The 24,443-nt window shown below is 44.9% G+C and overlaps 1 protein-coding gene across 1 annotated transcript in view; it reads right to left on the bottom strand.

Annotated features, from left to right (window-relative positions):
* Positions 1-24,443, bottom strand: part of LOC118361434 (prickle-like protein 2) — a 117,636-nt gene that overhangs the window by 7,705 nt on the left and 85,488 nt on the right. The window contains exons 2-8 of the mRNA XM_035741371.2: positions 21,149-21,331; positions 8,918-9,031; positions 8,663-8,800; positions 4,766-4,969; positions 4,282-4,468; positions 2,749-2,903; positions 1,846-2,641 (exon numbers count right to left, since the gene is read on the bottom strand). Coding sequence (XP_035597264.1) covers positions 1,846-2,641; positions 2,749-2,903; positions 4,282-4,468; positions 4,766-4,969; positions 8,663-8,800; positions 8,918-9,031; positions 21,149-21,280 — 1,726 coding nt within the window. The 5' untranslated portion in view covers positions 21,281-21,331. The remainder of the gene's footprint in view (positions 1-1,845; positions 2,642-2,748; positions 2,904-4,281; positions 4,469-4,765; positions 4,970-8,662; positions 8,801-8,917; positions 9,032-21,148; positions 21,332-24,443) is intronic.

The following is a 24,443-nucleotide window of genomic DNA, read 5'->3' as shown; positions in this document are numbered from 1 at the left end:
TAACAACCACCACAGAACATTCCCCAAACATTCTCAGTAGGTTTCCAGGTAATGTAATAACACAATGTACCTGTAATGTTTTCCCAGCAAACCAGAATTGGTTCTGTGAAAGTTCCCAGAACATTTGATAGGTCGTGGCATATGTTTTCATGACACACAAACTGTCCAGCCGTACTGATGATTATAGAATGTTTGCATAAAGCATTCGCCAGATGTTGCAAGAATGTTCCTAGAACACATTTAATTTGTTATTTTTTTACCTATTTTTTCTCCCCAATATCGTGGTATCCAATTGTTAGTTACAGTCTTGTCTCATCCTTGCAACTCCCGTATGGAATCGTGAGAGGGGAAGGTCAAGAGCCGTGTGTCCTCCGAAACACAACCCACCCAAGCCGCCCTGCTTCTTCACACAGTGCCCACTTAACCCAGAAGCCAGCCGCATCAATGTGTCGGAGGAAACACTGTACACCTGGCAACCGTGTCTGCGATACAGTGCCTTAGACCACTGCGCCACTCGGGAGGCCCAATTTGTTCTTTAATTATTGGATATAGGGGGCGCTATTTTAATTTTGGGATGAAAAACGTTCCCGTTTTAAACAAGATATTTTGTCACGAAAAGATGCTTGACTATGCAGATAATTGACAGCTTTGGAAAGAAAACACTCTGACGTTTCCAAAACTGCAAAGATATTGTCTGTGAGTGCCACAGAACTGATGTTACAGGCGAAACCCAGATAAAGATCCAATCAGGAAGTGACGCATTTTTTTAAACAGCCTCATGCCAATGACTCCTTATATGGCTGTGGAGGAGCTAGGAGTCAGCTTACGTTTTCCACGTTTTCCCCAAGGTGTCTGCAGCCTTGTGACGTCTTTTTAGGCATTTCCATTGGAGAATGGCTGTAAGAGACCATATAGGGCGAGTGGACGCATGGTGTCTCCCGGAGAAAACGTTGCGTAAAATACTGAGGTAGCCATTTTTCCAATAGTTTCTTATGAGAAACCAACTGCCTCCACGGATATATTATTGAATAAATATGTTAAAAACACTTTGAGGATGGATCCTAAACAACATTTGCCGTGTTTCTGTCGATATTATGGAGCAAACTTTGAAAAAAGTTTGGCGTTATAGTTGAAGTATTTTCGGTCGATTTCTCGCCTCCAAAAATATTATTTTTGGAAAAAAGGAACATTTGCTATCTAACTGGGAGTCTACTGAGTGAAAGCATCTGAAGTTCTTCAAAGGTAATGCAGATGCTTTCACTCAGTAGACTCCCAGTTAGATAGCAAATGTTCCTTTTAATTTGGTTGCTTTTCTTATTTTTGTGAAAATGTTGCCTGCTGCCAGCACAGCCTAGCATAGCATTATGCCATGCTAAACTTACACAAATGCTTGTCTAGCGTTGGCTGTAACGCATATTTTGAAAATCTGAGATAATAGTGTTGTTAACAAAAGGCTAAGCTTGTGTTTCAATAATGCACTTGATGCATTCAGTAATGCACTTGAGGCTATGATTACGCTCCCGGATACGGGATTGCTCGTCGCTAGAGGTTAAACATTGCCAGAATGTTTCATTACATCGTGGGGACCAGCGTTACCTGAAATTTGTACTTTGGCACAAGTTTTTAAGGCTACACCCCAAATATTGCCAAACCTCCTACCTCATCGCAAGCTAGGTCATTTACCAATCCTGATGCTAGGGTTTGAAAACAGAAGAGCGCCGGCTTTAACAGGTTGAAATTGCAAAACGAGCATGCATTTGACAATTGTGCTGGCTTAACACCCGCCGAAAATAAAGCCCCTTGTCTACAATGTAGCTTCTAAACTCAGTTGAGAGGGTACAGTACCTGTAGCATTGGACAGGGCAAGAGACTCCATAGATCCTCGGGGGGTCTGTTCCAAAGGGGTGAGGGGTTCTGTGAAGCTCATGCCATTGCTCATTGCTTTCCTGGTCCTGGTCAGGGGGGGCCTGCTGTCCCTCTGGAAGCAATGCATGCTGATGTTCCTCTTGTCCGAGAAGCCCTGGCCTTGGCTGGACACCTCGTTGAAGCTCATCTGGGTCCTCAGCTTGGGTGGGCGGAACTCGTCTTGGCTGTGGTGGATCCAGTTGTCCTGGAAGGATTGACCCCTCAGTGCCGCCATGGGCGTTCGCTTCGTGTTGCCCTGCACTTTAGCTCTGGACTCAGGCCTTTTTCCTGGGTTGACAGGGCTCTGGGCTGGGGGCAGGGGGTTGTGGGAGCTGGGGCTGTAGCCTTTCCTGGGGTTACACAGGCCCAGGAGCAGGGAATTGGGGGTTGGAGAGGCATCCTGCTGGGAGCCCTCGTTGGCTGTCTCATAGGCTGGGGGGTAAGGTTCATCCCGGCTCATCCACACTTGGTTGAGACTAGGGGTGCGGCTGGGGGCGTGACTGGGTGTGCGGCTGGGTGTTCGACTGGGTGTCTGGCTAGAGCCAAGGCTCAGACGGTCCATTTGGATAGACAGCGGGTCCACCTCAACAGATAGACGATCAGTCATGGGTGCTGGCTGGCGACGCTCCTGCTCGGCATTTCGGCGCTCCGGTTTTAGAATCTTGATGCTGTGGTGAGACTCACGGGAGCGGGCACTCTGGAAGGCTGAGTCAGATGAGTCTGACTCGTCTGGGTCCTGATTGATGGAATTTATAGAATTTATAACATATAATTGAAATACATACAAAACACACATACTATACAATGGTCAATTGAACATTCAGTCAAGTGGTGGTTGTTCACCTGTCCGGTGCTGCAGGAGCGTGAGCAGTAGATCTGTCCCTGTTTGGGCAGGAAGGGGCGCCCCAGGAGGGAACGCTTACAGCGGGCACAGCAGAAACACTCCTCTGTGGCGTGCCAATGCTGCCCGTCATATGTCATCTGGCCCTGGTCAATGCCTAGGGAAAGGATTAGATCCTGTCATTATGTAACAGTGTTGCTTCCATCCCTCTCCTCGCCCCTACCTGGGCTTGAACCAGGGACCCTCTGCACACGTCAACAACTGCGACCCACAAATCATCGTTACCTATTGCTCCACAAAAGCCGCAGCCCTTGCAGAGCAAGAAATACAACCACTTCAAGGTCTCAGAGCGAGTAACTTCACCGATTGAAATGTTGCTAGCGTGCGCCCCGCTAGCTAGCGAGCCATTTCACACCGGTTACAATTAGAATTTGAAATAATACTACTACTTACTACTAATAAGGTGTCAGTGTTGGGATATCACATACTGAGTCTAATAAACCCATTATCTACAGTGAGACTGTATCACTCCTCAGTAAGCCAACAGCTAATCTGTAAAATATGAGCCTGCAAAATATTTTAATGATATTTACTGGATGAAGAAATTAAGTACAGTACAAACTGATATTGTGATTTTACCCAAAACTGAGATTATGCGGTCTATATAATAATTTAAAAATACATTTATAGAAAGCCCTTCTCCTAAACCAAGGGAACTAATAATATTTCACATGGTCCATCTGGACACAACATGGCATCCTCTGGGTCTGAATGGCTCATAGCTTCCCCCTGTCTAACTGGATTCTGGGCAGCAGATAATAACCACCTTCATTTCCCTAGCCAGTCATGTCTTAGCACAGCTGAATGATGCACATGGCTCTGAGTGTTCTGTTCTGCTATCGAGTGACAGCTGCTTTCCAAATGACTTCTACTGTAAATTGGTATGTAATGTTTTCTATTATAAGCTTTTGTCATGAATGCTTGAAGCTATGGATTTCTATCTCAGATTTTATGACTATTCTCTCTTAACGACTACAGGGTCCTTGAATGACGCCATTGTGTTTTGTCACACAAAAAAACATGTCAATAATGAAATGAGTTGAGACATGGAGAGATGGCGGTAATGACACAGAGAAAGACAAAGTGCGTTTTATAGTGTGTGGAAACAACACAGTCAAAGAGAGAGGCTGGAAGACAGGGGGTAAGATACATGTAAAGAGACACAGAGACAAAGAAAGGGTGAAAAATAGAGCAAGGGAAGAAATGCTATAAAGAAAAACGGGGATTGATATAAAGTTACTAAGAGAGACTGAGTGGGATGGCAGGAAATGAAAGCAATGGAGAGAGTGGCAGAGACAGAGGGAAAGACAGAAAAACAGGAAAAGGATGCAGGTGCGTTTTGAAGAATAGAATCTTTGCATGATTTATCTATTTCCATGTCTAAACGTACAATCTGATAATAATCAATAGAAAGAAAGAGAAGAGTGCAGTAAGCATGTATAAATCGTGTTTAGGAAACATCTAGAACCATGTACCTATGTGTTCACCGCAGGCGTCACAGTACTCTGCATACAGGGACTCGAAGCAGTGGCAGCAGTGTGGACGTCCATCCTTCATGATGTAGCGCTGGCCGCCCAGCGGAGCCTCACACTCATAGCAGCAGAAGTGCTTCATGTGCCAGTGCCTGCCTTCTGCCTCTGTGCACTCATCAGCAAAAATAATCTAAAAAAGAGAGTGAGAGAGAGTGACAGGCAGACAGAGAGAGAGCAAAGATAATCATCAGCAAAATCATCTAAAGCTATTAGAGACACCAAGCTCATCAGCAAAGACAATGAAATATAATATGCAGGAGAGACAGAGAACAGACTGTCAAACCATAGAACACCAGAGGGGGAGAGAGATAGACACCAAGCGGTGACAGATTCTGGGCTTGCACGCATCTTAGCTCAACCTTCTGAGCTCCAGCTAACCCAGCCAACCCTCCCACCACCCCAGCCCTCTAAGCCCAGCCGGGCTCACCTCATCGCAGGCACAGCAGCGGGGTTTGAGCATCTCTGAATGGTGCCGGCCGCAGTAGATCTTCCCTTCCTGGTGAAAGTAGATTAGGTCCACCAGGAGCTCCTCACACATGCTGCACACAAAGCAGTGAGGGTGCCACACCAGGCCGTGGCCTGCCCGTGACGCAAACACCACAATGTCCCCTCCATTTATCTGGCCCCCACACTGAGAGAGTGAGAGTGAGAAAGCGAGTGGAGGCAGGGGAGACAGGGCGAGGGAGTGAGAGATAAATAGATGAAAAGAGAGAGAAAGAGAGAGTCAAAGAAAGGAATTGACCGAGGGGGAGGGGGAGCAAGACGCCAGTTACATGATATAAATAATCCAATCTTTTTAAATGTGCATGACCTAATCACAAAAGGGCTTCTATGGCTAATCCTTCTGATTAGACATCAAACAGAATACCAAGGCAAGCTGATTATTTTCAAATATTTGATTTGCTGTGGCAAAGATTTTATCCCATTTGCACTGTCCCCTAGTGCAGTGGTTCCCAAACTTTTTATAGCCCCGTACCCATTCAAACATTCATCCTCCAGCTGCGTACCCCCTCTAGAACCAGGGTCAGTACACTTTCAAATGTTGTTTTTTGCCATCTTAATTCTGCCAAATAAATTCATAAAAAATTCTACAATGTGATTCTCTGGATTTTTTTTCTCATTTTGTCTGTCATAGTTGAAGTGTACCTATGATGAAAATTACAGGCCTCTCATCTTTTTAAGTGGGAGAACTTGCACAATTGGTGGCTGACTAAATAATTTTTTGCACCACTGTACATGCAACCCTTATTTGTTCATCAAAAATTGTGAATAACTAACCACAGGTTAATGAGAACGGTATGTTAGAAAGGATGCATATACAGTTGAAGTCGGAAGTTTACATACACCTTAGCCAAATACATTTAAATTCTTCACAATTCCTGACATTTAATCCAAGTAAAAATTCCCTGTCTTAGGTCAGTTATGATCACCACTTTATTTTAAGAATGTGAAATGTCAGAATAATAGTGGAGAGAACGATTTATTTCAGCTTTTATTTATTTCATCACATTCACAGTGGGTCAGAAGTTTACATACACTCAATTAGTATTTGGTAGCATTGCCTTAAAATTGTGTAACTTGGGTCAAATGTTTCAGGATGAACCAAATTTGCAGAGGTCTATAATTTTTTTCTGAGGTCTTGGCTGATTTTTTGTGATTTTCCCATGATGTCAAGCAAAGAGGCACTGAGTTTGAAGGCAGGCCTTGAAATACATCCACAGGTACACCTCCAATTTACAAAAAGTATGTCAATTAGCCTATCAGAAGCTTCTAAAGCCATAACATAATTGTCTGGAATTTTCCAAGCTGTTTAAAACCTGTTGGGGATAGGGCTGTCTACTGCCCCCGCTGGAGTAATTGCGTGCCCATAGTAAACATAATTTTTTTTTGTCAAAAGTTGCTAATATATGCAAATAAAAAATATTATTGAATAGAAAACACTCTAAAGCTTCTAAAACCGTTTAAATTATGTATGTATGTAAAGCAGAACTCTCAGGGCAGTCATTCTCCCAAACTCTCTCTTGTCATCAGAAAAGTTGGCCCAACTTTGACGTCATCGCCCCCACCCTTCCCAAGCACTTACAGGTCTGGGAACAGTCTCTTTGTCTTCAGCGCGATGTCTGCTTTCAATGGGGCTTCTCATTATGAGAATCGCGCGCTCACGAGAGTTTTGGCGGGCCGAAACCTTTCGGTCACGCGAAAAAACAGGTCACTCTCATGCGCGCTCTGCTCCGGTCCTGTCTTTTTCCCAAGATCGATTATACAATGCATGCGTTTCTGTTCGTCCTCACGATTGCTGTACACCTTTATAACTTGTTAAAGCTTGATTATGAACTTAGTTTGACAAGTTTAGTCGACATATAATATGTAAGTTCAACGTTTTGGTGCGCATCCACTTGACTTTTGGCTACATTTCAACCGAATTGTGTCGTGTTTGAGAACCGAAAGACACAGACTGCAAAACTAAACACTGTTTTTGGTAAGTATAATTCCTTCCAGGTCTTCTGATGGAAGAACAGCAAAGGTAAGGGAATATTTATGTGGTAAATATGGGTTTCTGTGGACTCCAAGATAGAGGATCCATAATGCTACTTTTTGAGCGCCGACTCATAGTATAGCCTAGTGAACGAAACCTGTAACGTTAAAAATAAATGTAACATAGCGATTGCATTCAGAAGAAGTGTATCTAACTATATATATGTAGAACATGCATATTTAGTCAATGTTTATGATGTGTATTCCTTGTTAGCTGACGTTATCTGCCGGAGCTATCGTCATTTCTCAGGACATTTGAGTAGCATTTTTTGAACGATGCATCATTGTAAACAGGATATATATAGCATATTATTGAAAAAAACATAAATGTACTGTGTAACATGTTATATTACTGTCATCTGATGAAGATTTCAAAAGGTTAGTGCATTATTTTTCTTTTAATCCTGCATTTGTTGATTGCATATGTTTTTCAACTTGGCTATGCAAATTAGCTGTGTCTTCGGTGGTGGTTTGACATAAATATGTGCTATGTTTTCGCCGTAAAACATTTTAGAAATCTGAGTAGATAAACAAGGTGTTTATCTTTCATTTGAGCCATTGGACTTGTTAATGTGTGGAGGTTAAATATTTTTAGGAATATTTTTGCGTTCCATGCGCCACCTTCCAGCTGAACGTGGGGGGGGTGTTCCCAAATTGGAACCCTAGTCCCCTTCTGGTTAAAGGCACAGTCAACTTAGTGTATGTAAACTTCTGACTCACTGGAATTGTGATTTGCAAGAGTTTCTTTGCAACTCTGCCTAGTAGGCCAGCATCCAGGAGTCGCCTCTTCACTATTGACATTTTTTTTGCAGATACTATTTAATGAAGCTGCCAGTTGAGGACTTGTGAGTCGTCTGTTTCTCAAACTAGACACTCTAATGTACTTGTCCTCTTGCTCAGTTGTGCACCGGGGCCTCCCACTCCTCTTTCTATTCACTCCTCTTTCGCTTCCAGCTACAATAGTCATTTACATTAACAATTTTCTACACTGTATTTCTGATCAATATGATGTTATTTTGATGGACAAAAAATGTACTTTTCTTTAAAAAACAAGGACATTTCTAAGTGATCCCAAACTTTTGAACGGTAGTGTAAGTGAACCCCAAATCAATGTATTTCTCATCATATTTGTGCCTCTTCGATGGTCAAATGTCTCTGTCTGTTGTTCTGTGCTTTCCCGGGTATGGGGGCAGCAGTTCTTCGGCTGCATCAGAGTCACAACCGTCAGTGTCTATGCTAGCTGGGCTAACAACAAATGTAGAATTACTGATGCTAGCATTGGATGTGTTCGTGGAAGCAGAACAACTTAGCAGTACTACCAGTAGAGCTGGTATGTGTCTCTATGGACGCAGGCCTTACTTATTTTTTTACGATTGATCCATTTTCCAGCAAGTGCAATGAGCAGCAGCTGTGAGAGAGTAACGGTTAATGTGATTGGATGTTAATTATTTGAGTAGGCTACCTGTATTTGACATTGTGTTGCTATTTCGCTGAACACTAGATGGTTTAATTTTATTTTTGGCAGTAAACGAAACCTCACCTAAATGTATAGCCCCGTTGGAAAATATAAATGGACTGTTTGAAAATGTAAAGAATTCTTATTGTTATATAGATTTTTTAATTGTTATTGTATATGTGAATCACATTTTTATTTGGCGTACCCCCGACAGCATTGGGCGTACCCCCGTACCCCAGTTTGGGAATACCTGACCTAGTGGAACCCCCTATGTGTCTGCTCTTTGTGCTGTAGGATTTCTGTGATGATTGTTTTGTGTCAGCATGTGTGTACCTGTTCGCAGATGGCCCCACTGACGGACAGTGGGAAAGGGCGGACATTGCCTCGGCCCAGGTTGTCCCTTTTCCTCTGGTTACTGAAGAGCTTGAGCTCCCTCTTCTCCTCGTCGTCCAGCGCGTTACAGTACCGGACCTGACAACCGGATCAACATAATACTCCATCATCATCATTATCAAACACATCATCCATACCTGCGTGAATGTGTCAATAGTCACTAGACACAGTGTATCAGGTAAACTAGTGTGTCACCTCGTTGTCGTGCGGGGGCAGCTGGTGAATCAGCTGTTTGATGCGGTGCTTCTCTCCTGGGCTGTTCACATACGGCACCCTGTCCTCAGGTAGAGAACTGTAGTACTGATGCACCTGACAGGGACACAAACCATAGATGAGTGATTTGATTTGAGTGGCTAGTGTGGTCCTCCCTTCCTGAAGTAAGACATGTGCATCCCTGTCATTATCTCTGTCGCCGACCCCAACCGGCCCCATGAGAACAAGGTTGGATGGAAGAGAAAAACAGAATTGGTTTCTAATGGTCAAATGTCTGTCAATTGAAAGCATACCTTGAGAGAGCCCTCCCAGATGAACCTGAAAGCTGCTGTTTGTAATGAATTGATGATGCGCTTCATATTCTGCTGTGTTGGTTATTGGTCTGTCTTCCATCAGCCTTATTCTTGAGAACAATGACTGGAACCATGAGTGTCTGGGACAAAGGATCCTGTGGCACTGCAGCAGATGCAGCCACGGAGAGCAATGTTCTCTTTCAATTGCTGACTGATCAAATTAAATGCGCCGAATACAACAAGTGTAGACTTTACCGTGAAATGCTTACTTGCAAAGCCCTTAACCAACAGTGCAGTTCAAGAACAGTTAAGAAAACATAATTTTTTTAAATTAAAAGTAACACAATAACATAACAATAGCGATGCTAGGGGGTACCGGTACCGTGTCAGTGTGCGGGGGTAGGTACAGGTTAGAGATGGTTGACAGAATGCCAAGCGTGTGCAAAGCTGTCATCAAGCCAAAGGGTGGCTACATTGAAGAATCTAAAATCTAAAATATATTTTGATTTGTTTATTAATATTTTTTTGTTTTTTACATGATTCCATATGTGTTATTTCATAGTTTTGATGTCTTCACTATTATTCTACAATGTAGAAAATAAAGAAAAATAAAGAAAAACCCTTTGAATGAGTAGGTGTGTCCAAACCTTTGGCTGGTACTGTATCTATGGTATCTATGACTTTACTGTAGGCGACAATCAAAGTAATTTCAGGCATTCAGTTAAACTTGTTGAGCTAAAGTCACATGATGAAATGGAGGGGAAACGCTTCAGGTAATTATTCCTCAAGAACACAATGATCTGATCGTATTATTATAATGATTTGCAAAATAATCCTTGACACATACAGAGCAGATTTAAACTAAAATCATCTTGTGGCTCACACCTCCCACAAGAAAAAAATGTACAGTTTGCCATAGAATTCTTCAGTACTTACTATAGAATTCTGTAGTAAACTGTATTATACTTAAGTAATAAGGCACAAGGGAGTGTGGTATATGGACAACATACCATAGCTAAGGGCTGTTCTTAGGCACTTCGCATCGCTGTGATATATTGGCCATATACCACAAACCTCCGTGGTGCCTTATTGCTAGTATAAACTGATTACCAATGTATTTAGAGCAGTAAAAATACATGTTTTGTCATACCCGTGGTATACCATGGCTGTTAGCCAATCGAACTTCCCAATTTATAATGTAGAATGCTATACTCCACACTGTAGTATCCCTCGATCGTGTAGTGCTTACTCTATAATTGTGTAGTATAGTATACTACACATTGTAGTGTCCATCGATCATGTAGTGCTTAATATGGAACTGTGTAGTATACCGTAGAATACTATACTACATGCTGTACTATCCCTCGATCATGTGTAGCCCTTACTATAGCATTTTGTATTATACTGTAGAATACTTCAGTAAATGATACAGTAGTATCTCCAAAAAACACTGTGTAAATACTACAGTATTTTCACACTACAGTGTCTGCAAAAAAACTATAGTAATACTACAGTATTCAGTTTGCATATACCTCACCCATTCCCTTCCCCATATCCCAATTTGTGCCTCCCATGAGTGAGAAACCTACATGCCAAGTATAGACCATATGTTATGTTCCCTACAGGTAATAGAGGGGCCCTTGATATGGATTGACAAGATAGTGGAAAGTGAAGTTTTGTTTGAAACTGCTAGCGAATCGGTTGAAGATAATTGCACAGAGTGAGAATGAGTAGGGTACAGAAGCGAGGAAGAAGGTTAGCAAGAGATGTAGTTGTTGTGGTGGAAGCTAGCAAACCCCCTAGACCCTAGTGAGGGTATTGGACCAATGCTACTTGGGAAATCCATTTAACGTCTCAAGGAAAATCTGGAATGTGTTGGAGGAAAGTGTTGAGAGTCACAAGAAGTGGTTTTATTTAGATTTTTTTTGTGCCTGCTTAGCAGAGGAAGCGTGTCGTAAGTCTCATAAAGATATCAGAGTAGAGTGTTTCCTGTATGGATTTTCAAAGCAAGGCGCCTATATCAAGGGGGTCATATCTGGGGTGGCGCATGAGAAAAGGCAGAGGATACTGTAACTGACGACATACTGTAGATGGAGTGCTTGGTGCCGTTGACAGATCTGAGGGGTGGATGGAGAGAAAAACTACTGTTCTTTGATGAAGAGTCTCTCTCTTCTAATATAAAGATAGGATTCATGATATATCCTGTAAGAGCTTTTGTGCACAAGCCCCTTCAGTGTCATAAATGCAGAAGATTTGGTCATCTGTCAAGTGTGTGCAGATGGGAAGAGTATAGTATGCCAGATTAAGTGAAATGCTGCAATTTTGGTGGCGAACATGCCCCCTAAATTCCTGGAGTGCCCTGTTAGGCTGAAGGAGATCGAGGTGGCAAGAGAAAGGAGTTTCCAGCTTGTTCCCTATCTGGAGGCGATAAGAACAATGGAAGGAACGAGTGGCAAGCAAGAAACAAAGGTTCTAGAGCCACCACAAGTGAAGGTTTCTCATAAAATGTTACATGTTAAAAAGGTGGACATTTGACTATTTAACTGAACAGCACAACACATTGTGAATGCAGCTGAAATTTCACTGCCGAGGCCTTGTAAGAAATCCTGTTGGTGAATGTTCTTGCATCACAGGCCACTGAGCCTGTGTAGGGATGTATCTTGGAATGGACTGTGATTGAAGAAGTGGGATCGGTTTTGTTTGTTGACGTGCCTATTTTGGATATTTGGTATGATGTCATTTTCCTCAATGTGAAAGAACCAACTTCTGTGTCAAACATAATAAAACAAAAACAGTATAGTAAATACAACAGTATAATATAGTGTCATGACGTTGGCCTGTGGGTAAGGTTTATAACCCCCCCCATAAATACCTTTCTCCCTTCCCTCTCTCTTGACTCTACAGAGGGACTCTTGAATATTCTTTGTTAAACAGGGATTCTGGGAATATCAGAAGGTGGGGGGAAATGAACCATATTTTGGTAATCCAACCAGTTGAACACATGCGTTGGTACTTAATGAATTCGGTTGGCATCTGAGACATTCTCATCAATGATAGGATGACATAAATGGTACAGTGTGAAGTCTACACATTATAGTTATCAGATTCACATGGAATTGTTGTGCAATTTGAATATAAATTAATTTGGGAGGGGATGAAATGTGATTTTAGCTTCCAAAATGTGAGAATTGGGTTTTCATGAGTGAATTCGGCCTGACTCAGTGACCCGCTCACGTGAAGAGACATTGGTTATAAACAATGAAACACTCCCTCCTCTCCCTTCCTATATAAAGCCTTGATGACAATATAACTTTCTGTTCCAGGTACATCAGGATGACGATCCGATGTCAGAAGGGTTCAGATAATAACTACAGAACAATGCCAACCTCAGTGTGAGCTCTGGTTGCGAATGGCATGAACTTTGAACTCTTATTCACTACTGAAGTGATACATCCTAGCCGTTGAGTTAGCAACAGCAGCTGAAAACGTGGGCTAGGAGAGGACAGACAGAGTATACTGTCTACCACACAACAACGACACTACAACATTTCCTGTTCACCGCCAGAGTCACTCTTCAAAGGACAAAGGACTCTGTTGGGCAACACGGCCTTCCATCTACTACCAACCTACCGAAGCGCAGCTCGGAGTAAATATTTATTGCATTTACCTTTTTCAAATGGGCGGTAATTTAGAATGCATAAGATTCTGTATTTATGATAGAGTAGCTGCCTACGGCCCGATATGGCTTCTCCCTTTGCTCTTCAGTCTTCCCCCTCTTTCACTCAAACCCGCCCTCTTTTCTTTGTGTAACCAGCTGTCATACCTGTTCCGTCCGCTACGTTTTCCTTTATGACATAATTTGTAATCAATGTATGATTAATTCTGTGTATATGTAAATCTGTGTGATTAGTTAGGTATTTAGTAAATAAATAATTAAACCCAATTTTGTATTGCTGATTCAACTTGTTAGCCAGGGTTCGTGAAGATAACCAAGAATTTACAACTTTCAGATGAGACTGAAATAAGGGGACGATTGATATTGACTGCTATTGATGTAAAATATTACTAGGTCTTGAAGAGTTTATTCGGAGGATAACTGCTCCATAAATATTATTTTGTGGTGCCCCGACGTTCTAGTTAATTACATTTACATGATTAGCTCAATCAGGTAATATTAATTACAGAGAAAGGATTTTATAGAGTAGCATGTCATATCACTTAAGTGCAGACACGACAGCAGTCATGTCTGCAAAAACACTACTGTAAATACAACAGTTTAATACACTAATGTCCCCCAAACCACTGCAGTAAATACTACAGTATACTACAGTCATGTCCGTAAAAACACTGTAAATACTACAGTAGAGTCCGAAATAACCCTGCAGTGAATACTATAGTATATAAATATAGCAATACTAGAGTATTTATACCATAGAATACTATAGTATTTTTCATGTGGGCTAGCATTGCACCAAAACACTAATAATCTCCAATCCTGTAGAAAACAGTCACTTAGGCAACAGTAGACGCCAAACTAAATTATCTTGATTTCATTCATCTCCTGTCGGTTCAGAGAAAGGCCACAGCTTCCATCAGCATCCTGTCAAGATGGCTGACTAGAGAAAATAACTATCATCAGCAATACCTGTCATCTATTAACAGAGCCCCGGGAGCGAGCGAGGGAGAGAGCGAGCAAGGGCGGGAGGTACAGCACTTTACTGTGGAGACAGTAGTTTTAACTTCAGCCTGATCGACCTAAGAACAAACACGGAACTAATTTCTCGATCATATGGACAGCTCCCGTCCATGGAAAGTACAAGGAATGTTTATGTCTGTGCTATTTTCTCTCTGTGCTTGAAGTTTATGCTTTAGTTTGTTCCAATTTTGTTCCTGATCGAATAAAAACATTGCAATCCAACAAAGAGCATAAAATGAAATTTTGATTTAACCATTATATATAATTTGATCTAACCATTATATAGCCAGGGATTCATGCTGAGACCATGGTCTCTTTTGCATATGAGCCCTGCATGAACACATCAATAAACAACAATTACACTATACATAGCTACAGTATATACTGTACACATCAATTACACAATACATGGAAAGCAAACACAAAACATGAAAACAAAACACATTCTTCAGCCCTCTAACATCTACCTGAATTGCCCTAGAGCAGGGGTCTCCAACCGTTCCTAGAATGAGAGCTACTTTAAAAAAAATTATGAGCTAGTCATTTTTTTCTAACTTTCAAATAGGTACTTCCTTCTCTTCTCATCTCCACCCCGGGTCTTTAGTTTACAAGAGAAAGTAGTGTCGTGACGTTGTATTAGTTAATGTGACGACTGTTGCTCATCGAATGATTAAAGGTTTCTAATTCCGTGATTAACTGAACCAAGCAATTATTAACTCATTAACTTGGGGCACCATGGGAAAATTAGTTTTTATTGAGTTTACATTTCCCAAATTAACTCAAAGAATGTCAGAATATCGATTTTACAACAGCCGTTAATTAACCAGTTACCTCTACAGTCTCGTTCTGAACATCTCATAATCCTGGAATCTGCACGGACCCGGGTCTCACCAATGAGTTCGTACCACACCAATCTTAGTTGAGTATTTATTTACTAGAAAGCTAAAATGATGATAAAAGATATACATACACAAAAACACAATCTAGGCTATTGATTAGAACTTAATATAACGGGCCAGCACACTATGGCGCATGTTACCCAAAATGGGGATTTAAAAGAGAGAGAAAAATACAAAGTACACGAGAGAAACATACATTTGGGTGAATTTGTCAGCTATGCTTATTCTAACCCTAGCCTTGCCCCAAACTGCCGCTCTTATGGGTCAGAATATAATGATGTAATTATGTGGGGAAGGTCTCAGTGGATTCTCTGCGTGGACCGTTCAGGCTGCTCAATGACTCTTTGGTTGTCCTCACGATGTCGGTGTCCTTTTAGCTTAGGAGTCTGTTCCCTCGCCCTTGCTCTGGAAGGGTTCTTCTGAGGACAGACAGCTCTGTAGCTCAGAGCTCACAGCGTAGGAATGAAACAGTGTAGATACCACGATTCGATGGGGAGTGGATGCTAGGTGGTTCGACTTGAATTAACCCGCTTAGACACAGCTACTCATCCGTAGCTTGGGTAGAAAAATATTTCTTTGTCTTCAAACTTGTGTTGCGTTTTGGGTTCGTTGACTTTTTAGACCTCGGCTTCAGCTTGGGTCACTTAGTCTGATATGTTAATTCTTCACTCACAGGTTTTATAGCCTCGGGTCAGAAGTGGACGTAACCACCTTTAGGGCAATTCTCTGCGCGTACCAAGTTAAGAGCAAGGTCTAGATTTGACTCAAATCCAATTTTAGACAACTACATTTACATTTACATTACATTTAAGTCATTTAGCAGACGCTCTTATCCAGAGCGACTTACAAATTGGTGCATTCACCTTATGACATCCAGTGGAACAGCCACTTTACAATAGTGCATCTAAATCTTTTAAGGGGGGGGGGGGGTGAGAAGGATTACTTTATCCTATCCTAGGTATTCCTTAAAGAGGTGGGGTTTCAGGTGTCTCCGGAAGGTGGTGATTGACTCCGCTGTTCTGGCGTCGTGAGGGAGTTTGTTCCACCATTGGGGGGCCAGAGCAGCGAACAGTTTTGACTGGGCTGAGCGGGAACTGTACTTCCTCAGTGGTAGGGAGGCGAGCAGGCCAGAGGTGGATGAACGCAGTGCCCTTGTTTGGGTGTAGGGCCTGATCAGAGCCTGGAGGTACTGAGGCGCCGTTCCCCTCACAGCTCCGTAGGCAAGCACCATGGTCTTGTAGCGGATGCGAGCTTCAACTGGAAGCCAGTGGAGAGAGCGGAGGAGCGGGGTGACGTGAGAGAACTTGGGAAGGTTGAACACCAGACGGGCTGCGGCGTTCTGGATGAGTTGTAGGGGTTTAATGGCACAGGCAGGGAGCCCAGCCAACAGCGAGTTGCAGTAATCCAGACGGGAGATGACAAGTGCCTGGATTAGGACCTGCGCCGCTTCCTGTGTGAGGCAGGGTCGTACTCTGCGGATGTTGTAGAGCATGAACCTACAGGAACGGGCCACCGCCTTGATGTTAGTTGAGAACGACAGGGTGTTGTCCAGGATCACGCCAAGGTTCTTAGCGCTCTGGGAGGAGGACACAATGGAGTTGTCAACCGTGATGGCAAGATCATGGAAAGAGCAGCTCCGTCTTGCCGAGGTTCAGCTTGAGGTGGTGATCCGTCATCCACACTGATATGTCTGCCAGACATGCAGAGATGCAATTCGCCACCTGGTCATCAGAAGGGGGAAAGGAGAAGATTAATTGTGTGTCGTCTACATAGCAATGATAGGAGAGACCATGTGAGGTTATGACAGAGCCAAGTGACTTGGTGTATAGCGAGAATAGGAGAGGGCCTAGAACAGAGCCCTGGGGGACACCAGTGGTGAGAGCGCGTGGTGAGGAGACAGATTGTCGCCACGCCACCTGGTAGGAGCGACCTGTCAGGTAGGACGCAATCCAAGCGTGGGCCGCGCCGGAGATGCCCAACTCGGAGAGGGTGGAGAGGAGGATCTGATGGTTCACAGTATCGAAGGCAGCCGATAGGTCTAGAAGGATGAGAGCAGAGGAGAGAGAGTTAGCTTTAGCAGTGCGGAGCGCCTCCGTGATACAGAGAAGAGCAGTCTCAGTTGAATGACTAGTCTTGAAACCTGACTGATTTGGATCAAGAAGGTCATTCTGAGAGAGATAGCGGGAGAGCTGGCCAAGGACGGCACGTTCAAGAGTTTTGGAGAGAAAAGAAAGAAGGGATACTGGTCTGTAGTTGTTGACATCGGAGGGATCGAGTGTAGGTTTTTTCAGAAGGGGTGCAACTCTCGCTCTCTTGAAGACGGAAGGGACGTAGCCAGCGGTCAGGGATGAGTTGATGAGCGAGGTGAGGTAAGGGAGAAGGTCTCCGGAAATTGTCTGGAGAAGAGAGGAGGGGATAGGGTCAAGCGGGCAGGTTGTTGGGCGGCCGGCCGTCACAAGACGCGAGATTTCATCTGGAGAGAGAGGGAGAAAGAGGTCAGAGCACAGGGTAGGGCAGTGTGAGCAGAACCAGCAGTGTCGTTTGACTTAGCAAACGAGGATCGGATGTCGTCGACCTTCTTTTCAAAATGGTTGACGAAGTCATCTGCAGAGAGGGAGGAGGGGGAGGGGGGAGGAGGATTCAGGAGGGAGGAGAAGGTGGCAAAGAGCTTCCTAGGGTTAGAGGCAGATGCTTGGAATTTAGAGTGGTAGAAAGTGGCTTTAGCAGCAGAGACAGAGAAGGAAAATGTAGAGAGGAGGGAGTGAAAGGATGCCAGGTCCGTAGGGCGGCGAGTTTTCCTCCATTTCCGCTCGGCTGCCCGGAGCCCTGTTCTGTGAGCTCGCAATGAGTCGTCGAGCCACGGAGCGGGAGGGGAGGACCGAGCCGGCCTGGAGGATAGGGGACATAGAGAGTCAAAGGATGCAGAAAGGGAGGAGAGGAGGGTTGAGGAGGCAGAATCAGGAGATAGGTTGGAGAAGGTTTGAGCAGAGGGAAGAGATGATAGGATGGAAGAGGAGAGAGTAGCGGGGGAGAGAGAGCGAAGGTTGGGACGGCGCGATACCATCCGAGTAGGGGCAGTGTGGGAAGTGTTGGATGAGAGCGAGAGGGAAAAGGATACAAGGTAGTGGTCGGAGACTTGGAGGGGAGTTGCAATGAGGTTAGTGGAAGAACAGCATCTAGTAAAGATGAGGTCGAGCGTATTGCCTGCCTTGTGAGTAGGGGGAAGGTGAGAGGGTGAGGTCAAAAGAGGAGAGGAGTGGAAAGAAGGAGGCAGAGAGGAATGAGTCAAAGGTAGACGTGGGGAGGTTAAAGTCGCCCAGAACTGTGAGAGGTGAGCCGTCCTCAGGAAAGGAGCTTATCAAGGCATCAAGCTCATTGATGAACTCTCCGAGGGGACCTGGAGGGCGATAAATGATAAGGATGTTAAGCTTGAAAGGGCTGGTAACTGTGACAGCATGAAATTCAAAGGAGGCGATAGACAGATGGGTAAGGGGAGAAAGAGAGAATGACCACTTGGGAGAGATGAGGATCCCGGTGCCACCACCCCGCTGACCAGAAGCTCTCGGGGTGTGCGAGAACACGTGGGCGGACGAAGAGAGAGCAGTAGGAGTAGCAGTAACTAACTTCACATTTCATCAACATCCTTGTTGTTGCGCCTTGATCATTGTTATTTATCATGGATTCACACACAGAACTGATGTCCTCTCTCAATGACTTACAGATTGCTGTCATCTTGCCGTTTTCCTGTTTCAACTCATTGAGCTGACCCTGGGAGAACTGAAAACTGTCCTTCAGATCCTGGACCTCTCTGGTCAGGTCGTCCATTCTTTTATTAGTTGAATCCACCAGTATTTGACCAAACACTTGAAGCTATTTTCTGCTTATAGATCTCTTTGTGTTTGTTTAAAATATCCTTCAACTGTGATAGAGAAACACCACTGTCCTCAACTGTACTCCCATCGGCTTTGGTATTTGTCATGGTAGCTGTAAACCATGTACTCCTCGCAGTTCCAGACAGGGCAGGTCACGAGGAAGATTGAAAACAACAACAAATAGCAGGGATCTAGACAGCCGGACAATCCCGGACAATCCGCGGTCCCAGCCACAATGGCTAACCGCGTTGTGGGCTGCAGTCACGGGCTGCTAGCATGATAGGTATCTAGCTAGCCTATCATTCTTCACCAAATAGCTCCTCAGACCCAGCCTTGGATGCCAGCCTTGGCATCCCATGATTCAAACTCAAAAGTTATCTAGCTACTAAGAAACTTCCCAATACACTTTCAAAACAACAAACTTTCCAAAACAACAAACCAAGCTCTCCCTGGTTCCACGTTCAACAGGAAGGGATTTGAGACAATTACAATAAAGGCAGATTGAAGCTCTGACAGAGCTTGGTCAGCTGTGGGGGCAATAGCATACACCACAGTGTCATCTGCAAACAGATTAAAGTTTGAATTATTACAGATACAGTAAACCAATATTGTTTGAAAGGTTGCTGGATAGAATCCCCGAGCTGACAAGGTACACATCTGTTTTTCTGCCCCTTAGCAAGGCAGTTAACCCACTGTTCCCGGGGCGCTGAAGACGTTGATGTCGATTAAGGCAGCCCACCGCACCTCTCTTATTCAGAGGGGTTGAATGTGGAAGACACATTTCAGTTGAAGGCATTCAGTTGTACAACTGACTAGGTATCCCCCTTTCCCCTTTCATGTAAATAGTGAAAAGAACCGTACCAAGAACCGATCCCTGTGGAACACCCTTTGTTAGGTGTTCTGTCCTTAATTTATTTTTCAAACCATCTACATGTTGCCTGGTTCTGTCACGTTCTGACCTTAGTTCTTTTATTATGTCTTTGTTTGGTCAGGGCGTTGAGTTGGGTGGGTTGTCTATGTTCCGTTTTCTATGTTGTGTTTGCGTTTGGCCTGGTATGGTTCTCAATCAGAGGCAGGTGTCGTTAGTTGTCTCTGATTGAGAATCATACTTAGGTAGCCTTTTCCCACTTGTGTTTTGTATTCTAAATGTACACCAGTCAGGTTTCAGACCTGGTCATAGCACCATCTATGCTACTTTTTTGGGTGTTTATTTTCTGTGTCTGTGTGTTCCACACGGAACTGTTTCAGTTAGTTATTTCATGTGTCGTTTATTGTTTTGTTTCAGTGTTCTTTTACATTTACATTTAAGTAAATTCACATTTACATTTAATTACATTTCTTTTAGTTTAATAAAGAGCATGAACACGTACCACGCTGCGCATTGGTCCTCCGATCCTTACTACTCCTCCTCGTCGGAGGAGACAGAGACAGCCGTTACAGGTTCAGACCAATTGATGAAAGCCTCTGAATAAGTAATGAGGTATCTACTGTGTTGAATGCTTTAGACAGGTCCAAAAAAGTAGCATAGATGGTGCTATGACCAGGTCTGAAACCTGACTGGTGTACATTTAGAATACATGTTATAGTTAAAAATGATCTAAGCTGACAATTTTCTGTCAAATCAAATCAAATCAAATGGTATTTGTCACACCGCACAAATACAACAGGTTACAGTGAAATGCTTACTTACAAGCACTTAACAAACAATGCGGTTTTCATTTAAAAACTTAAAATAAAAAATATAAAAGTAACAAAGAATTATAGACCACTGAAATATATATATATATTTCAACCTTTATTTAACCAGGCAAGACAGTTAAGAACAAATTCTTATTTACAATGAAGGCTTATCGGGGAACAATGGGTTAACTGCCTTGTTCAGGAGCAGATCAACATATTTTTACCTTGTCAGCTTGTGGATTTCGATCCAACAACCTTTCGGTTACTGGCCAAATGCTCAAACCACTAGGCTACCTGCCGCCCACAAAACACAAAATACAACCATAATTTCATTACTTTCATATTTCATGTTCTTCAGACAATGCATTCCACAGATTATCCTCCAGCTCATCTTCAGTTTGGTCATGGTTTCTGGCTTTTTCTCCTCTATCCTTCTTTCCTCAAACCACACGAGGGGATTGAAAATGAATTAATCATCAGTTCTGCTGCTCGTTTACCAATCAATGAATCCAGCTACAAATAATTGGACTGTTGTGACAAATACAGTTCAATTTGTTTCAGCCAGGGTTCAGAAAACTGTGGTAGGACACAGGAGACGTGAAGAGGCATGTGCGTGGCTAGATTAGTAGGTAGTTGGGATAAAGAGGTAACAGAAAGTCAGAATTGGGTTGTGTACCTGTTCAGGGCTGAGACCGAGGGGTGTAGTCAGCAGTGTGAGAGAAGGGGAAAACGGGGGTACAAAAGACGGGGTAACAGAGAGGTGGGTAGTGTACCTGTTCAGGGCTGAGGCCAGGGGGCACCCAGGCGTATTCCTCCAGCGCGCAGCCTGAGTCGTCGTCAGAAGTAGAGTTCCTCTGGAAGTCGTACATCAACTTAGTGACACTCTTCTCCATCTCCAGAGACATGGCCCTCACCACATGCTCCTCACTGGGACTCTTAGAGTGGATGCCAGTTTTCTTTTAGCAGAGAGTGCAAGAGAAAGGAGAGGGAGAGGGAGAGGGAGAGAAAGAGGGAGAGGGAGAGAGAGCGAAAGAGAGGGAGAGGGAGAGAGAGAGAGGGGAGAGAGAGTGAGAGAAATGGAGAGATAGGATAATTAGTATTCTAGGGCTCCGATTTCCCAGTGGCATACATCAGGGCTATGGCAGATATATTAAAGCATTTTAAGCAATTTGTTACAAGCAATTACACATTAATATTGTACAGAGACACACACACATACACACACATTGGCTCAGACTTTATTAAAACAGTCAAAAGCACATTATGTTTATGCCATTATAGTTTTCAAAACGAATGTACAGTCCAAACACAAAAGACGAATACAACCAACCTAAGTTAAGTGATCATTTATCAGGTTTGGAGAAAAGAGAGGGTCTCTGGCTGGAGAGTGAAACAGCTGAACACATTACTATTAACAGGACAAGGTATCAGATGCCTATCGCTGTCACGCCCTGGTCAAAGTATTTTGTGTTTGTCTTCATTTATTTGGTCAGGCCAGGGTGTGACATGGGTTTTTGTATGTGGTGTGTATGTATTGGGATTGTAGCTTAGTGGGGTGTTCTAGTTAAGTCTATGGCTGTCTGAAGTGGTTCTCAATCAGAGGCAGGTGTTTATCGTTGTCTCTGATTGGGAGACATATTTAGGCAGCCATATTCTTTGTGTGTTTCGTGGGTGATTGTCCTTAGTGTCCTTGTTCCTGTCACTGTGTTAGTTTACACTAGTATAGGCTGTTTCGGTTTTTGTTACGTTTATTGTTTTTGTAGTGTGTAATATAGATTTGTGTTACGTTTGTTGAATAAACATGGATCGCAATCTAAACGCTGCATTTTGGTCCGACTCTCCTTCACCACAAGAGAACCGTTACAGAATCACCCACCACACCCGGACCAAGCAGCACGGTAACAGGCAGGAGCCGCAGGAGAAGCAACAAAGGCAGCAACAGCGGCGCAATGAGGAATGGACATGGGACAATATATTGGATGGCAAGGGTTGCTACACATGGGAGGAGATCCTGGCGGGAAGGGATCGTCTTCCATGGGAACAGGTGGAGGCAGTGAGGAGAGCAGAGGCAGCCGGAGAGAGGAGCCGGCGATATGAGGGAACGCGGTTGGCAAGGAAGCCCGGGAGTCAGCCCCAAAAATTTCTTGGGGGTTGGCTCACAGGGAGTTTGCGCAGGTCTCCTACCTGGCATAGCCATACTCCCTGTGAGCCACCCCCCAACTTCCTGTGCTTACCGGGGGGCTAGAGAGACCGGGCAGGCACCGTGTTATGCTGTGGTGCGCACGGTGTCTCCAGTGCGGGTGCATAGCCCGGTGCGGTATATTCCAGCTCCGCGTATCGGCCGGGCTAGATTGAGCGTCGAGCCAGATGCCATGAAGCTGGCTCTACGCATCTGGTCCCCAGTGCGTCTCCTTGGGCCGGCTTACATGGCACCAGCCTTGCGCTCGGTGTCTCCGGTTCGCCTGCATAGCCTCGCCGCACTGGCAGGGCGACCGAGAGCATTCAACCGGGTAAGGTTGGGCAGGCTCGGTGCTCAAGAGCTCCAGTGCGCCTGCACGGTCTGGTCTATCCAGTACCACCACCACACCCCAGCCCTCCGGTAGCAGCTCCCCGCACCAGGCTTCCTGTGCGTGTTCTTGGTCCAGTCCCACCAGTGCCAGCACCACACATCAGGCCTACAGTGCGCCTCGCCTCTCCAGCGCTGCCGGAGTCTCCCGCCTGTTCAGCGCAGCTAGAGACTTCCTCCTCTACAGCGCTGCTGGAGACTCCTGCCTGTTCAGGGCAGCCAGTGCTGCCAGCCTGCATGGAGCAGCCAGAGCTGCCAGTCTACATGGAGCTGCCAGTCTGCATGAAGCAGCCAGAGCTGCCAGTCTGCATGAAGCAGCCAGAGCTGCCAGTCTGCATGAAGCAGCCAGAGCTGCCAGTCTGCATGGAGCAGCCAGAGCTGCCAGTCTGCAAGGAGCTGCCAGTCTGCAAGGAGCTGCCAGTCTGCATGAAGCAGCCAGAGCTGCCAGTCTGCATGAAGCAGCCAGAGCTGCCAGTCTGCATGAAGCAGCCAGAGCTGCCAGTCTGCATGGAGCAGCCAGAGCTGCCAGTCTGCAAGGAGCTGCCAGTCTGCAAGGAGCTGCCAGTCTGCACGGAGCTGCCAGTCTGCACGGAGCCGCCAGAGCTGCCAGTCTGTAAGAAGCCGCCAGAGCTGTCAGCCTACATGGAGCAGCCAGAGCCGCCAGTCAGCGTGGAGCAGCCAGAGCCGCCAGTCAGCATGGAGCAGCCAGATCCGTCAGTCTGCCAGGATCCGCCAGTCAGCCAGACTCTTCCAGATCTGCCAGTCAGCCAGACTCTTCCAGATCCGCCAGTCAGCCAGACTCTTCCAGATCCGCCAGTCAGCCAGACTCTTCCAGATCTGCCAGTCAGCCAGGATCTGCCAGATCCACCAGTCAGCCAGGATCCGCCAGTCAGCCAGGATCTGCCGAAACCACCAGCCAGCCAGGATCTGGTAGATCCATCAACCTGCCTGAGCTTCCTTTCACTCCTGAGCTTCCTTTCACTCCTGAGCTTCCTTTCACTCCTGAGCTTCCCATCAGTCCCGAGCTTCCCCTCAGTCCCGAGCTTCCCCTCAGTCCCGAGCTTCCCCTCAGTCCCGAGCTTCCCCTCAGTCCCGAGCTGCCTCAGTCCCGATCTGCTCCTCAGTCCAGTGGGGTTCTGGGTGAGGACTACTAGGCCATGGTCGGCGGCGAGGGTGGACTATCCAAGGACGCGAGGAGGAGGGACTAAGACAGTGTTTGAGTGGAGACCACGTCCCGCGCCGGAGCCGCCGCCGCCATGGACAGACGCCCACCCGGACCCTCCCTATTGTTTTGAGGTGCGTTCGGGAGTCTGCACCTTTAGCGGGGGGTTCTGTCATGCCCTGGTCAAAGTATTTTGTGTTTGTCTTCATTTATTTGGTCAGGCCAGGGTGTGACATGGGTTTTTGTATGTGGTGTGTATGTATTGGGGTTGTAGCTTAGTGGGGTGTTCTAGTTAAGTCTATGGCTGTCTGAAGTGGTTCTCAATCAGAGGCAGGTGTGT

This window comes from Oncorhynchus keta, unplaced genomic scaffold, assembly GCF_023373465.1.
Source record: "Oncorhynchus keta strain PuntledgeMale-10-30-2019 unplaced genomic scaffold, Oket_V2 Un_scaffold_584_pilon_pilon, whole genome shotgun sequence".
Taxonomy (NCBI): domain Eukaryota; kingdom Metazoa; phylum Chordata; class Actinopteri; order Salmoniformes; family Salmonidae; genus Oncorhynchus; species Oncorhynchus keta.
Note: the sequence above shows the minus strand (reverse complement) of the source record. Positions and strands in the feature narration are given on the sequence as shown.